Here is a 14,999-nt window from a genome sequence, read left to right on the forward strand (position 1 = left end):
AGAGACAGAACCTCAGTATAGTGGGAGATTCTCTGTAGCAATTTAGATTTTTCCATGCAGTGCTGGGAACTGCCTTCTGAAACCATCAATCCATACATACCAATATGCGGTTGTTAAATAGAAGATCATATGCTTCTTTATGTGATATTTTCTTTTGAAACCTTACCATTTACCTCAGCAAACTACAGGCAACCCTATTGTGCGCCAAGCACCATATCTGAGAATGCAAGCAAAGTCGCTGTGAACCATGCCACAAAGAGGATACCGATTCCTATTGACTAGCAAGCTGCATTCTTAGGACTATGGCTTCAGCCAACAAAACGGCTGCCATGACCAAGCTCAGGTAATAGGTACGGGTAAAGGACCAGTAAACACATGATTGCCTTATATAAAAGAGCTACTAAAAACCACGTCAGACGTTTTGTGTACGGCACACGACTGATTTCCTGTCAAAATTCATTTAGAGACACCCTTCTAAAAAAGTAAAGTAAATTAAAAAAACACGTTTTTCGTGATTCATTTTATTTATTTATATTTTTAGGAGCCTGTAAAAGCATTGCACCCACAATCAGCAGATCACAGGTGCAGTCTCAGGCTCCTGTCAGTGTATCTGTCTGCTCATGTCTCATACAAGCAGGTAGTTACACAATGACAGGAAGACCTAATCAACCACTTAGAGTGCTCATTAGTGCCCTGGTAGTTCATGGACTACCGCTTTTGCAGCAGTCAGCTGCAAAAGCGGCCGGTACTTGTAATGCATTAATTCACAGATATCTGTGAATGAATGATGCGGTCGCGCACGGCTCCACCCGTTCTTTTGAAATTGTGACAGTGGGTGTGGGCAGAGGATCCCCGGCCAAAGGTGAACTTGTCCTTTAATGGCCAATACTAATAAACTAGTCCACAATCAGCTGTACATGACACTGTACAAAAAAAAGTGAACTAATGTCAAAGTAAAAAAGGGAAACATCACACACATAAATTTTGATACATCTGTTGAATGGTTATCAATTAAAAATAATATTTCTTGGTATATTAATGTATTAGGGCTAAGTTACTGCCTTGACTAGGTCTTTACATCAATCTTGGAACCCACTGGAGAGATCTTCCCCAAACCTGGTTATGGCTGACAGACCAATCTAGGCTTTTTAACTAAGATAATTCAGTCATCATCTCAAGTTCTACATATATTCCTATTGCAAAAAAATAAATAAAAATGTGTAAGCCTTCTAGTGGTTTCCACATAGAAATAAAGGAGGGCTCCTCCTAGCTTGTAACACTGGTGGGCTCAGCTAAAAAGCCAAGCACAGTCCATCAGCCTCAGCACATTGGGGTTCATATCTATGTGGAGGTCCTCCCAGCAGTAAAGACCCCTTTTCATGCCAATATGAAACAATCCAATTTAAGTTGCTCTTTCATAAAAGGATTAATTTATACAAATCGGTTTGTGCTATAGTTTTACTGGTCCTTCTATACAAAAACCATATACAAAACAAAAATTTTACCAAAATAAGAAGTAAAATTTACATTAAATTTTCTACAATTATTATTATTTTTTTTACAAACAAATAGGGTTGCAACCCAAAAGTTTAGCACCAGTGTGATCAGCAAAGCTTCTGCCTGGGGAGACTTTCCACAATTGTACATACAAAACTCATCAAGCCAGTAATGAGAAAAATAAATAGTATACTGTACGAGGTACATGGTTTGTGACCTGCTAAAGTAAGTGCGTTTAAACAGTTCATGGCTGCTGTTCATCTATTGCGGACCGTAATGTGTAAAGTGCTTTAAAATGACACGACAGAGGCCATCCATGCTACCACCTCTAGGGTAGAGAGTGGGCACACTGGGAAATCTACAGACTCTGTCTGAGATGAGAAAAAGTATTGGGGGCTTATATAATAAATCTGTGCAACAATACACTCAGATTCTTCAACTTCGCGTAATCTGACCATTAAAAGAGGATTTCTAATTGGCTGATCTGATTAGCAACACTTTGCTACATTGACCTTTATACTTTCAGGCTTTCAGCAAGGCAATAACCCACAAAATCAATCAATAAGAAACTACCGATTTCCAAATGGTCACGGAAAAATCTGGTAGGTTGCTCTGCTTTTTGAATTGCATTATTAAATAAGCCCGACTGTGTGCTAAACAAACATTAAGCATCTAATCCATTCTCCCCCCTTCTTTAAATTTTATTAAAAAAATTGCAGACAGGCGAGCTTTAAGCTCTCTTAGTATTTACAATAGCCATTTATACCCCCTCTATAACCGTTCTATTTTCTGTAGCCTGTTAGGAAAAGGTGCTGGCTGTCAGCTATGAAATGCGTAGATTCTGCGCAGTTCGGGTCAGTGCTCTCCGTTGCTCACAGAGATGGCCTCAGCTTCTGATGCTGTGGGGATTCTTGGCACTTTCTTAGCAGGACTTGGGAAGAGCTGTTGAACAAAAGTAAACTCATGAGCAAGTTTAACACAAATATCACAAAAAATACACAGTGTACAGAGCAGCAGCAAGCACTGAGAAACATATGGGGGGGGGGGGGGGGCTCCTGAAAATGCTAGGTGCCTGGCCACCTCTGCTTTCCCTACTTTGAGTTGCTGACCTGGAATAAGTATGCAGCAAGCAGAGCTCCCGAGATGCAGGTTTGTTCCAGTTGGGCGACCTAGGAGCATTGATGGCATTGGCTTAGTCTGACAGCCAGTTAACCAGCATACTTGTCAGCAATCTCCCTATTCCCTCTACATTTTTTTTGTCAAGACCTCAGTTTTTGAGGTCAAGAGAAGTGATTTTCATAAAGAGAAAAAAAAAAAAAAAAAAAAAGGAAGAAGAAGAGGGGGAGGGGGAAAACCTCCAAAACAAACCATGGATGCCATCAAAGAGCTCTACTGCGCCTGAAATATACAGCTACCTTGGGCCTTGGTCACACCATGGTGCAGAGATGTCAGTTTTTCTGCATGCGTTCTGCAAAGGTGAAAAAAAAAAAAAAAAAAAAAAATGGGGAAGAAGTGCAGATTTTTTTCTGAGCAGGAATCTGCAACGTGTATGCAGTTTTATGCACAGGAAAAAAAAAACCTGACTCGACATCAACATCGGTGTAAAAAGGACACACAACTGATCTCAAACGTGCATAAAAGTGCACTGAAACACGCATGAAAACTGAGGTCTCTGCAAGTGAAATCTTTGCTGGTTTTCCCATCAATTTTCACGCATGTATGGTGTGAACGAGCCTTAAAACAAAAGATCTCAAACTCTCTAGAGCTACATTATATTTTATGCATAATCACTTAAAAGCGGCACTAAACTCTCCTATCCTTTTCAGGCAAGGAAGCTTCCATCTTTGCCTCTGTTTGATCTTCAGCTGCCATGATGCTGCACATGTGATCAATTATGACACCAGCCATTTGATGGTTTGATTGACAAGCAAATGGGACAGTTATTCCCAGCATGCCAGGAATTACGGTTAGATCAATGGGTTTAGTACCACTTCAAACCATCACCATATTTTTTACAACCATCATCCCTTACCTCGTTAGCATTGGTTGAATGGACGGATTCTAGAGCTGCCTCCAGGGGTCCATCATTCAGGGCGGAGGTACATGCGTAATACCTCCTGTGCTTCTCGTCCACCCGCACCAAGTACCATGTACCAGAAAACAGGTCATCCACTGAGCCCTGGGGTATGTAGCTTGCTGCAAGGGCAAAAGATGGCAACAGGGTCAGCACAGGGGGTGAAACCGTTCAGAAATACAAAACATTAAACAACTAGGATTTTCTTTTTTCCTTTATCTGTATTCTGTATCAGATAAAGAGAACCTCTCTATGGTCCAAGAATGAAGATAACATTTTTTTTAAATTAACCACTAGACGGCGGGCGGAATGCTCCATTGTTCCGACAGGACGTCATATTGACGTCCTGTCATTTAAAGCCTCTAGGGCGCGCACCCGTCGCTGGGAACACAGTGCGCTTGCCCGGCGGCCGCGATGCCTGCCGGGCACCCGCGATTGCCCAGTAACTGAGCAGGGACGTGGAGCTCTGTGTGTAAACACAGAGCTCCACGTCCTGTCAGGGAGAGAGGAGACCGATCTGTGTCTCTTGTACATAGGGACACAGATCGGTCACCTCCCCCAGTCACCCCCTCCCCCTACAGTTAGAACACACCCAGGATACACATTTAACCCCTTCCTCACCCCCTAGTGGTTAACCCCTTCCCTGCCAGTCACATTTATACAGTAATCAATGCATATTTATAGCACTGTTCACTGTATAAATGTGAATGGTCCCAAAAATGTGTCAAAAGTGTCCGCTATAATGTCACAGTCCCGAAAAAAAAAAAAAAAAAAAAAATCATTATATCCACCTATTTTGTAGGCAATATAACTTTTTTTTTTTTTTTACCAAAAATATGTAGAATAATACGTATCGGCCTAAACTGAGAAAAAATATATATATTTTTTTTAAAATTGGATATTTATTTTAGCAAAAAGTAAAAAAATAGTGTTTTTTTTCAAAATTGACGCTCTTTTTGTTTATAGCCCAAAAAATAAAAACCGCACAGGCGATCAAATACCACCAAAAGAAAGCTCTATTTGTGGGGGGAAAAAAGGACGTAAATTTTGTTTGGGAGCCATGTCACACGACCGCGCAATTGTCAGTTAAAGCGACGCAGTGCCGGAACCTAAAATCTCGTCTGGGCAGGAAGGGGGTGTATGTGCACAGTAGGCAAGTGGTTAAGCGGTGTATAATTACATTACCGTTCTTTGAGTAGGTTTTACCTAATCTATAGCTGAACTCTTATAAAAGATTTGGGTGAACGTCCCATACATTCAGGCAGGCTGGATGAATTTTCCCCCATATTTTCTGTAACAGATTAATTCCTATGATCGTCGGCTCCACCCAATGGCCAAAATGCAGTATACCTTTTCTTAAAGCTGTTGTATCCCCCACTTGGTCATTTTTACCTACAGGTAAGCCTACAAAAGAAGGCTTACCTGTAGGTAAAATTATTATCTTCTAAACCTGCACGGTTTAAGAGATATTCGCTCTGCATGCAGCCGCTGATGTCAGTGGTGTATGCGCTCTGAAGGTCTGGAGGAACGATCCTGAAATTCAGAGCACCATGCTGGAACGGAGGACTCCCACGCCATGGCCACTCACAGCGCCAGAGCCAGCGAACCCCCAAGAAACGCAGAAGGAACATGTCAGCTCCCTCAGCAGTGACCGGGCATGCTGCCGGGTCCTCATTCTAAGGCATTTCATAATGTGCTAGTATGTGATGTATACTAGCACATTATGCTAATGTCTTGCAGGGGTTTTTACCGGCGGTTTACTAGCTCAATGAGAAAATGTACTGCACTTTGACCACTAGAAGGGAGCGGACAACCATAGGAAAGAATCTAACAGAAAATACAGGAAAATGTCATTCAGCCTGCCTGTGTGCTACTCATCCAATTAAAAGGTTTATAAATAGGACACCTATGTATACAGATTCTGTTGCACATCTTATTTATTTTAGCATAGACATTGGGGTATAACCATTTCTTCTAAGATCCCGATATCAAATGCTTACACTAACATTTAAAAAAAGTTGTCCACTTTAAAGAAAATAAAAACAGCCACCTTTACTAGGTGTTCTAGCATAGTACTAGTGTTCTAATCAGCAATGCACCTTGCCTTCAGAAGCCCACAGGTATAACAGGGTGACATGTAGCACAGGCACAGCCTGGCCTAAAAAATCCACTGGGAAGCAATAGGTGTCTGAGGGCAACCCAAAACTGCCAATCAGCTTTTTTTTTTTTACTTTCTCACAAACAAGTGCAAACAAATCACTGTTAGCACAGTTACATTAAAGTTGTTCTGACACTCCTGAAATCCAAATACAGTGGAACCTTGGATTACGAGCATAATACGTTCCAGGAGAATGCTTGTAATCCAAAGACACTCACATATCAGAGAGTTTCCCCAATTTGTTCCACATTGACTTCTATGGCATGCAATACTGCATGTGGCCAGAGGTGTGGGGGGGGCCCCCCGGAGAGACTCAGAAATACTTGTTCGGCTGCCCTCGGGAACATAGTATTTCCCGATGACTCCGGCGCCCCCGCACCTCTGGCCAAATGCGGTACTGCACACCGCAGAGGCTTGAATCCTGCTCGTTTTGCTAGCAAACCAAGTCAGAATTAAAAGAAAATATGTTGCTCATATTGCGAAACGCTCGTTAACCACGTTACTCACAATCCAAGGTTCCACTGTAAGAGGGACAGGTCCTCATTAACTTCAACTTAAGTAGCTGCTGCTATACACTGCCCATAGACTTTGCAAAAAGGCAATGTAACTTCTCTCAGGCCAAGCCGTCTGTGGGGTGTTGCATAAACGTATAAGGCATGGGTGCTCAACCTGTGACTTTCCAGCTGTTGCGGAACTACAATTCCCATGAGGCATTGCAAGCCGCTGACAGGTACAAGCATGTCTCCCAAAGGCTGAGGCATTATGGGAATTGTAGTTTTGCAACAGCTGGAGAGCCACAGGTTGAGCACCCATGGTATAAGGCAAGAGGAGGGTGCTGAGAGAAAAGGAGGATTGCCAGTACCAGAGATCATCATTGATCACAGCAGATATTCTAAACAAGTCTGATCACTTATCCCCCCCCCCCCGACTACCAATGTCCAGGAGAACCTACAAAACAGATGGCCCCGATTTAAATATAGGCAGAAAAGTTAGCGGTCATCTCATGCCAAAAGAAAATTGGATCAATTGAATTGCATTTTATTATACGACTAATATTCTCTTCTGGAAAATCCGACAGACCCATACCTAAATGATGAGTATCCTCTCTTAGCTTCATGTTGTCAGCAAACACGCTGGGGGAAACGTTCCTCCTGGAGTCCAGTCTTGCTTTCAGATCCGACAGGCTGGATGTCAGTCTGTCCAGAGAGGAGCCTGGTGGAGACGCACAAAACACAATTCAGTTTACCTGAAGGGAAACTTTAGTTGGTTCCCATCAATTTAATATAAAAATCGTTATCAGTACACAAGACCTTCACCTTTCATTTTAATATTAGACTGAAAGGCAAAAGACAATCTTGTGTATACATTTAGTGCTAGAAAAAGTCTCCAATGTGCCCCTCCACTCTCTGCACTTTCCTATTAATGATGCCAAAATCATGGTATAGAACACCACCAATATCTTCATTATATATTAGATTGAAAGTGAATGAGACAGCATAAAAGAGTACATTTCGTGCTTTGAAGTTCCTATTATCCTGAAAATATAAATCAATGTCCACAACAAACTATGGGGTTTCTATGTAAATGAGCCCTTACTGTCCTAAGGCTGCTTTCACACTTCAGCACAGGGAACCTACAGCTTTCTCGTGGGTTAGCTGCCCTTTCCCAAACATTTCCATTACATCTTGCAGGTGTGGTGCACTTTCTAAAAAGCGCATTAAATGCAAAAGGATAAAATTGAGCCACAGACTTCTGTTCAGTTAATCTGCAAGAAAGCCGCAGGTGCAGTGATAACCCCTTTTTTATAAGTGCCAAGTTGTCCATTGCAAAAAGTGCAGTGCATGCGACCTTTTCCTCTTCCAGCTTCTGGCATCGGTCTCCAGCCTGCTACAGGTAGAAGTGACAGACGAGGTACCAGACAAAAGTGCACTTAGTATCACTCAGCCTGGGACAGAAGCTGGTGCTACAGAGAAAGCATTGGCTTCTGCGGCTCCGGCTGCCTCCGCTTCCGGCTCCATGCACACCGATGCTCTGGGATGGCAGGCTGAAAACCTGTTGCCGACCCACCATCCCAGGGCATGGGTATGCGTTTTCCTGGTTTGAGGTTGTGGACCACATCAGAGGGTAGGACAATTTTCAGCATTCAGTACTGTCGCACTTTGAACGACAATCAAGCGGCCACGCAATGTTGTGCCCAAACAAGTTTTATAATTTTTGGTGTTTTTATTTTTTTGCTAAACAAATGAAAAAATACAGAAGATTTTATTTTTTCTCCCAAAAACACTTTTCTTAGTTTTGGTTATAAAATTGTGCAAATGAGTAATTGTTCTCCTGAAAAGGCTGCATTGATGAGTAGGCACCAATATGCAGCACTGATGGGCACTTAATGCACCAACTATGAGTGTAGTCCGTTCCCCCCAATCAGGAGAGCTGCTTATCGACTCTCCTCTTTGCTTGTGCTGTCAGCACGAGTAGAGGAATGCTGCCAACCGTCACTTCCTGTTTACACTGATCAGCTGTGATTGGACACAGCTGATCACGCGCTAAAGAGCCTTTGTCAACATGTTAGGCTCTTTACTGCGATTGGAGATGAGTGTGTCCGGGCGACACACCGCACCACCGATTGCTCCCATGAGCAGCTTGTTCTGAAGGACTTCATATAACATCCAGTCAGAACAATGGAACCCCCGTCGAGCCATCATTCTGCTATAGGCCAAGCGGGAAAGTGTTATGCGCACTGGTAGTTTGGAAATGTTAGCTTTTATAAATGTATCTAAACACAGCGATCAGACAATTGCAGCAGAAGGATAAATGTCTTACCAGGCGTGGCATCTTGAGTAACTCTTATAGAGTACAATGTAGCAGCAAAGCCAGAGCCATATGAGAAGACCCCGATCCTCTGTCCGGCCAGCTCCTGGGGAGAATGTCTGCAACAAACATCAGCAGGTGAGACCCAGCGACAAAACAATTTGTTTACACCGCACATTAACACCACTAAGAGGAGAGGGCACTTACTGAGCGATCACAGAGGCCAGGCAGCCATACACAGAAGGTGTGTACATGTTTCCGTTCTCCCGGGACACCAGCAGTGACGCCTTTGTCTTACGGTTGAACATATCAGAGCTAGCCTTCAGAAAAGCCTTCTCTACATCTCTGTCAAAGTACGTGTTCTCCAGCTTTACATCCCTGGAAAAAGAAAATCACATCAATTACACACTTTAAAACAAACTTGCATTCCTATATTTCACTACTTTCCCAATTGTCCTATAACACAATATATTAAGAAATGTTGTGTTGCGGCATCCTGTTGGCAGTTCTGGGCTCGCTCCTCCTACTGATACTCAGCCACAATGCCACAACACTTTATCTATGTCAAAGGCCAACACAGAGGCAGAGCCAGGGTCACCCCAGGTGGCTGTGTGTGGGTATTGGCAACTGAACAGAGCCCTGGGCTGCTGGGAGGTAAATATTATTCAACGTTTCTTGGCAACTTAGGACATAGAACAGCAGCGTGATGTAAATATGATCAGGGTTAGAACACAAAGGTTTTCTTCACGTGAATGAGCTCCCTCTAGTGGCTGACAGCTGTCAGTGTACAGAACATGAACCCACTGACAGCAGCTACCTGGTACTATAATAAACAAAGAAGTTTAAAAGGATAAGTTCACCTTTGTAAACAAATATAATGAATGCACATTTGCATTTATTATTTTTTTTGTACTACCTGCAAAGCATTTTATCCTTAGCCGTTATTTTTTTTTTTTACATTGTGAAAGAGGGTGCGGGGAGCATGGGATCAGGGGAGGGGGTGCTGCAATAGTAACATGTTACACCTGTGTTCAGGGTGTAACATGTTACAAAAGATGAACTTATCCTTAAAAGTGTTAGCTCACCTTTGCAGAAAACATTTTTTAAATAGAAAAGAAAGAAATGTAAAAAAAAAAAAAAAGAGAAGGTGAGCCAACACTGGACACCCCCCCTCCCTGCTGTAGTTACCTCCATGATTGCCAAGCTGCCAGCACCCTCGCCGCTGATCCAGCTGTCCGGGGATTTGAAATCCAGCAATTCTAGCACAGACCAAATTCATTTTGATTGGTCAGTGTTGGTCACAGTGATGATACTGACCAACCATAAAAAGTGATCTGGTCCAAACTGAAGCGCTGATGGAGAAGGGCAGGAATTTCAAATCCCAGATCCGCAACCACAAAAGTACAGCGGGCACATTTTTTTTTTTTCTGTAAAAATTGGAGTAATCCATACTCAAAGTATCGTGGGCTCTTGTAAATATTTGGCACAAGGCAGATTTTGCATATCTTAAAGACAGGAAAAGTGATTTAAAGCCATCGGAGAATAAGAACAGACAGGACATACTAAGCATGAATACTGCAGCATGTTCAGGTATAGCTTAAACACCCCAATACTGGGCACTTTCCCCCCTTTCTGCCCAGTCCAATTTTCAGCACTGTTGCATTTTTAATGACAACTGCGCAGTCATGCGACGCTGTACCCAAACTAAATATTTATAATCCCCCCCCCAAAATAGAGCTTTTTGTTTTAAATATTCTTTATTAGTTTTCTATATACTTATAAAAACGCCTTTAATAAAAATTATACATCAACATATTTTCCAATGATTTTGCATTTATCCGCACATTATATACTTCCTACTTTATTCCTTTCTTTTCGGGGGTACTTGATCACCACTGGGGTTATTTTTTGTGCTTATATTAGTTTCTGTTACAAAACTTTGTAAATAAGTACGTTTTCGAGAAGGAGGAGGGGCCATAAATGACATAGCTCACTGTGGTGCCCTTTAAAAACGGAAGCGAGTAACTGTTTGATAGGTATCCACTCTCCCCTGAAAGGTGCCAAATGTGACAGCAGAGGGGTGGAGGGAAGCAGAGCACTTTTGGGTTGAACTCCACTTTCTAATTTTTGGATAGTGGTTGGAACAATGAGTCAATGGGCCAATTCTGCACCCAAAAACCACTAGCTTATAGCACATACACAGCCCAATATTATAAAGTCTTTAATTTCTAAATGAACACAGCCATCTCAGGCTTGCTGCTCATCAGTGTAGTATATGGACACTGTGGCTTCTATAAAATTAGGAATCTGGGAACCTACAAAATACATATCCTGTTTGGTTATACTGTCAAAATATCTACAAGAAAAGTCTTAATCTGCTTGTCTAAAAAAGGGGGAAAAATTATATTTTTTTCCGTTTTGGATGGAGTGGAATACCATTCAGATTTTTATTGCCGTCTGTGGCAACCGCTCTTTTTACCGTTCTCACCAAGAGTGAAAATAAAAGGAAGTTCCAAATTTTGGGTCGTCACCGGAACAGGAATAGAGAGAAAATTTTCCAATGGGAACCCTAGTTCTGGTGACAACCAGGCATACCCTCACTGCCTGTTTTGGTTATGGGAAAAAAAAAATATGAAGGGAGATCTCCCTAATGGGAGGACATGTGACAAGATAAAAAAAGTGATAGAGTTATACCCCTCCCTAACTCTAATCAAAATAAAGGTTTCTGTCTTTAGTTTTAGTTGAAGTGCTGGAAAGTAGTCCTTGCTGTGCAGAAGGTGCGACTACTTCGATCTATAATCTTAAACTCTTACCGGAAGGAGTCCAAGCCAGTATATATGCCGCTCTCTGTGTTAGGGGTGGACTCATTAATAAAGTCATTGAGCAACAAGCGTGCAAGAGACTTCTGGACCAGCTTGCAGTATGGAGAGTGAAAGATCATGAAGCCAAAATCTTCCAGGGTGAATGGTTGATCGTTTCCCTCTGAGAAATAAAATTATGATATAAGATTCTTGAATGACTATAGAAAGGAAGGCATGGAATCATCGGCAGGAAACAATGTAACAACCAACCTTTCTGCCATTGTTCTTTGATCTTCCTGCTGAAGGTGGAATAGCAGCGGTCCAGCGCACTCAGATAGCACTGGATGGATAATTTCCCATCCACAACAGGATATTCAGACACCATGTCAGGCTTGTAGAAGTCATAAGCATGCTGCATGTGTGTTCCACGTACACCTAGACATGGGAGAAAAATGTAAACCATCTGGAAGGCTGACTATTAAACCTCAATGAACTTCAAACTACTAGAAAACAAACAACTATTCATTACATAATTAAGTGGTTGTAAAGGTCCAAACTCCCCTAATACTTATCTTACCCTGATCTCCATCCAGCGATGTACACGAGAGCAGCAGCTCTCCAATGACAGCAGCGGGAGCGAACACAGCCAGTGAGGAATGCATCCCAATAAACAATGGGACTGAGCAAGGGGATGCAAACACATGGGCACCCGGAGCCATTAAAACACTGCCGTGCAAGGGACACAGGTGTAATGGTCCCATGTAAACGGCTCCTTACAGATCACTTCACCTCCTAAATTGCATCAATCTGCTTCTGGATTCCCATTAACTTGTGTAGGAAGAGAAGCAGTTCAGAAATGAACTAAAGTCAAATTAACATGCAAAATGGCATTAGGGGCTCCCTAATAAAAGGAAACATGTAATATCTTTTTAAGGCCACTAATGCAAACAGTGCAATTGTCTGAAAACCGCAAATATAATTCCAATTCTCTAATTTATTGACACATCACAAACTCCTACACTATATACAGCTAGTCCCCGGGTTACAAACAAGATAGGGACTGTAGGAATGCATGAATTTGTATGCAAGTCAAAACAGGTACATTTTTTTTAAGTGTTAGGCCCCTTTCACATGGGGCTGATCAGTAATGATCCGCCCCGTGAACCTCCGCTTGCTCAGCGGGGATCGCTCCGTTGATCCCCGCTGAGCCGGCGGATGACAGGGCGGTCCTGAACGGGCCGCCTGTGTGAAAGAGCCCTAACAAGTCAAAAAATAAATAAAAAATTAAGATTTTTGGATAGCATAGGGAAGGGTTATCATCCCCGTAACATTTGTTTTGCTGTCTGTGCCCCTGTTCAGAAGATTTCACCTCACTTTCTGTCCCAATGACAATTTGATTTTGAAAATGTTTGGTTGTTGTGGAAAAATAATTGGTGATAAAGCGATAAAGCATCAGTGGAGAGACCTTTTCCCATTAAACTCTTACAGGAGAGAATTTCCCTTCATAGGGGATAGATTTCCTCTCACTTCCTGTTTCCCTCCATTTGTATGCATGAATCATATGCAAGTTGGATATTTGCAACCCAGGGACTGCCTGTATGTTGCATTCCCTAGACCAGGGGTGTCAAACTCAATTTCATCGTGGGCCGCATCAGCATTATGATTGCCCTCAAAAGGGCCGGTTGTATCTGTAAGATTAGATGTCCAGCGCATCCCCTTCCCTTACATTAGATGTCAAGATCCACCCCACCATCAGAAGTTGAGTCCCCCACTCTCCCTTACATCACAGTGCACCCCTCTTTCCTTATGCTGCTGCTGTGAAGAAGCTGGATGCATTGCTTGAAAGCAGAAAGTAGGGATCTGGAGTAGGACCAGAGGAGGGCTGGGGCTCTTCTGCAGGAGAGGTGTGAGGGCCACATGAAATGCCATGGAGGGCCGGATTCAGCCTGCGGGCCTTGTGTTTGACACCTGTGCTCTAGACCAATGAACTCTGCATACAGTATTGTACATTCATACCAATAGCGTTCGGTTTATTTTATTCACGTTTGCTAGCCTAATAAATTGAGAAAAATATTCTCTCCCCCTTCCAGCACTTACACCAAAATTGCTTCAGTTCTATTGTAAACATAAGATTTTTTTTCACATAAACCACCAACCTCTTTCTAAAACGAGAGTGGCATTTGGACCCACAAGCATTGCAACAGCTCCGGCTCCACCAGTTGGCCTGGCACTTCCTGTGGCGTACACAGCAATGTCTCCAGCGACCACCAACGCATAGCGTCCTGTAAGAAACAGAGCACATTAGATTCCTCTGGTTTCCATGAATTAACATTCTGTAAGACAATAAAGTGAAGATATGCAAAAAAAAAAAAAAAAAAAGGCCCTAAAACAAAGTCTTCGCAATCTTATGTACATGAACACAATTTTAAAACGTATACAAGGTTAGTATGGCATTAAAAGAAAAAACCTTATTTTTAGAATTTTGATTTGATCAGGGAAGGGTTTACATTCCCCCGAGCTGTCATCAGAACAGGTTGGGGAGACCAGGATGGCAAAGTCTGTTCCAGTGACCAGCTTCCCTTTCACTTGCTGTCTGTCTCTAGAGCAAGAAGAAAAACGATCTCCCCATTGAGAAGAAACTACAAAAAAAAAAAAAAAAAAAAAAAAAGGGAAGAACAGGAGAGAAGAAGCGGGAAGGACAGGGGCATTTTTTTTTTATCCAATACTAAAGAAAAAATAATGTCGTTATCTGTAGATACATTTTAGGTAAACTCAGCATTCAGACATATTTTTTTCACAAGGTAAAGCCTCGTGGTGTGGTTCTTTGACATGAGAAAAGGTGAAAGTGGTCTCCAGTCTAGTGGATTCAAGAAACCAGTCAATTAGATTACAAAAACCGATTATATAAAAAAGGAAAATCATTTAAAAACAGGTTCATGTTGCAAAGGTGCTAATAAACAAGTTCTGATTTAAAGGCGTACTTCACTTTTCTGACTAGATGTCATGTTACGTCCATATTTAGGGTGCAATATGAAAACATGGTCACATCCCCAAACACAACCCCTCTCCCCCCACCAATTAAAATCCTCGGGTGCTTTTTCATGCAGCATCCTGAGAATAGCTGAATATGGCGCTCACAGGGATCTCTACAAGTATTCTCTGTCACTGCAGAGGGAGGGATTCAAATCCTGCAAAGTGCTGTGACCTCTCTGTTCTTGTAGTTTATCGTTTACCTCCTCCAAATCCACAATAGAAGGTCCATACCTCCCATATGGGGTTGGGAATAAAGTACGCAGGAGCCTGTGCACCCACAATGCACCAATTGTGGTTGCAAGGCTCTGCAGGCTTCAACGCTACAGCTTAATGTGTTTTCTTTTTTTAAATGCCCATGTATGATGACAGCAAAGAGGATTGGCTTTAACACCTACATGCGTCTACAGACGCCAGAGCTTTCTGTGTCGAGAGCAAGCTCCCAGCTCATTGACAAAACTGTCAGACAACGCTCAGTCCATACCAATGATCAGAACTCGGCGGGAACAGCTCCCGGTCACGTGGCCACTATGATTGACCGATCTTTACCACCCCCCTCCCCCCCAGGTGTAAAGACCCTGTGTTAAAGGGACATCAAGGCCGAGTGAAAAGGGGGTCAATGATGTAGGTG

At 42.5% G+C, this 14,999-nt stretch overlaps 1 protein-coding gene across 2 annotated transcripts in view; it reads right to left on the reverse strand.

The window, feature by feature from the left end:
- Positions 1-520: 520 nt before the first annotated feature.
- HMGCS1 (3-hydroxy-3-methylglutaryl-CoA synthase 1) overlaps positions 521-14,999 on the reverse strand; it is a 36,709-nt gene continuing 22,230 nt past the window's right edge. For both annotated transcript variants that reach the window (XM_040338986.1, XM_040338992.1), the window contains exons 3-10: positions 13,495-13,620; positions 11,609-11,773; positions 11,351-11,519; positions 8,745-8,915; positions 8,550-8,656; positions 6,816-6,941; positions 3,530-3,693; positions 521-2,439 (exon numbers count right to left, since the gene is read on the reverse strand). In XM_040338986.1, the coding sequence (XP_040194920.1) occupies positions 2,353-2,439; positions 3,530-3,693; positions 6,816-6,941; positions 8,550-8,656; positions 8,745-8,915; positions 11,351-11,519; positions 11,609-11,773; positions 13,495-13,620 (1,115 nt within the window). In that variant the 3' untranslated portion in view covers positions 521-2,352. The remainder of the gene's footprint in view (positions 2,440-3,529; positions 3,694-6,815; positions 6,942-8,549; positions 8,657-8,744; positions 8,916-11,350; positions 11,520-11,608; positions 11,774-13,494; positions 13,621-14,999) is intronic.

This window comes from Rana temporaria, chromosome 1 (genome assembly GCF_905171775.1).
Source record: "Rana temporaria chromosome 1, aRanTem1.1, whole genome shotgun sequence".
Classification (NCBI taxonomy): Eukaryota; Metazoa; Chordata; class Amphibia; order Anura; family Ranidae; genus Rana; species Rana temporaria.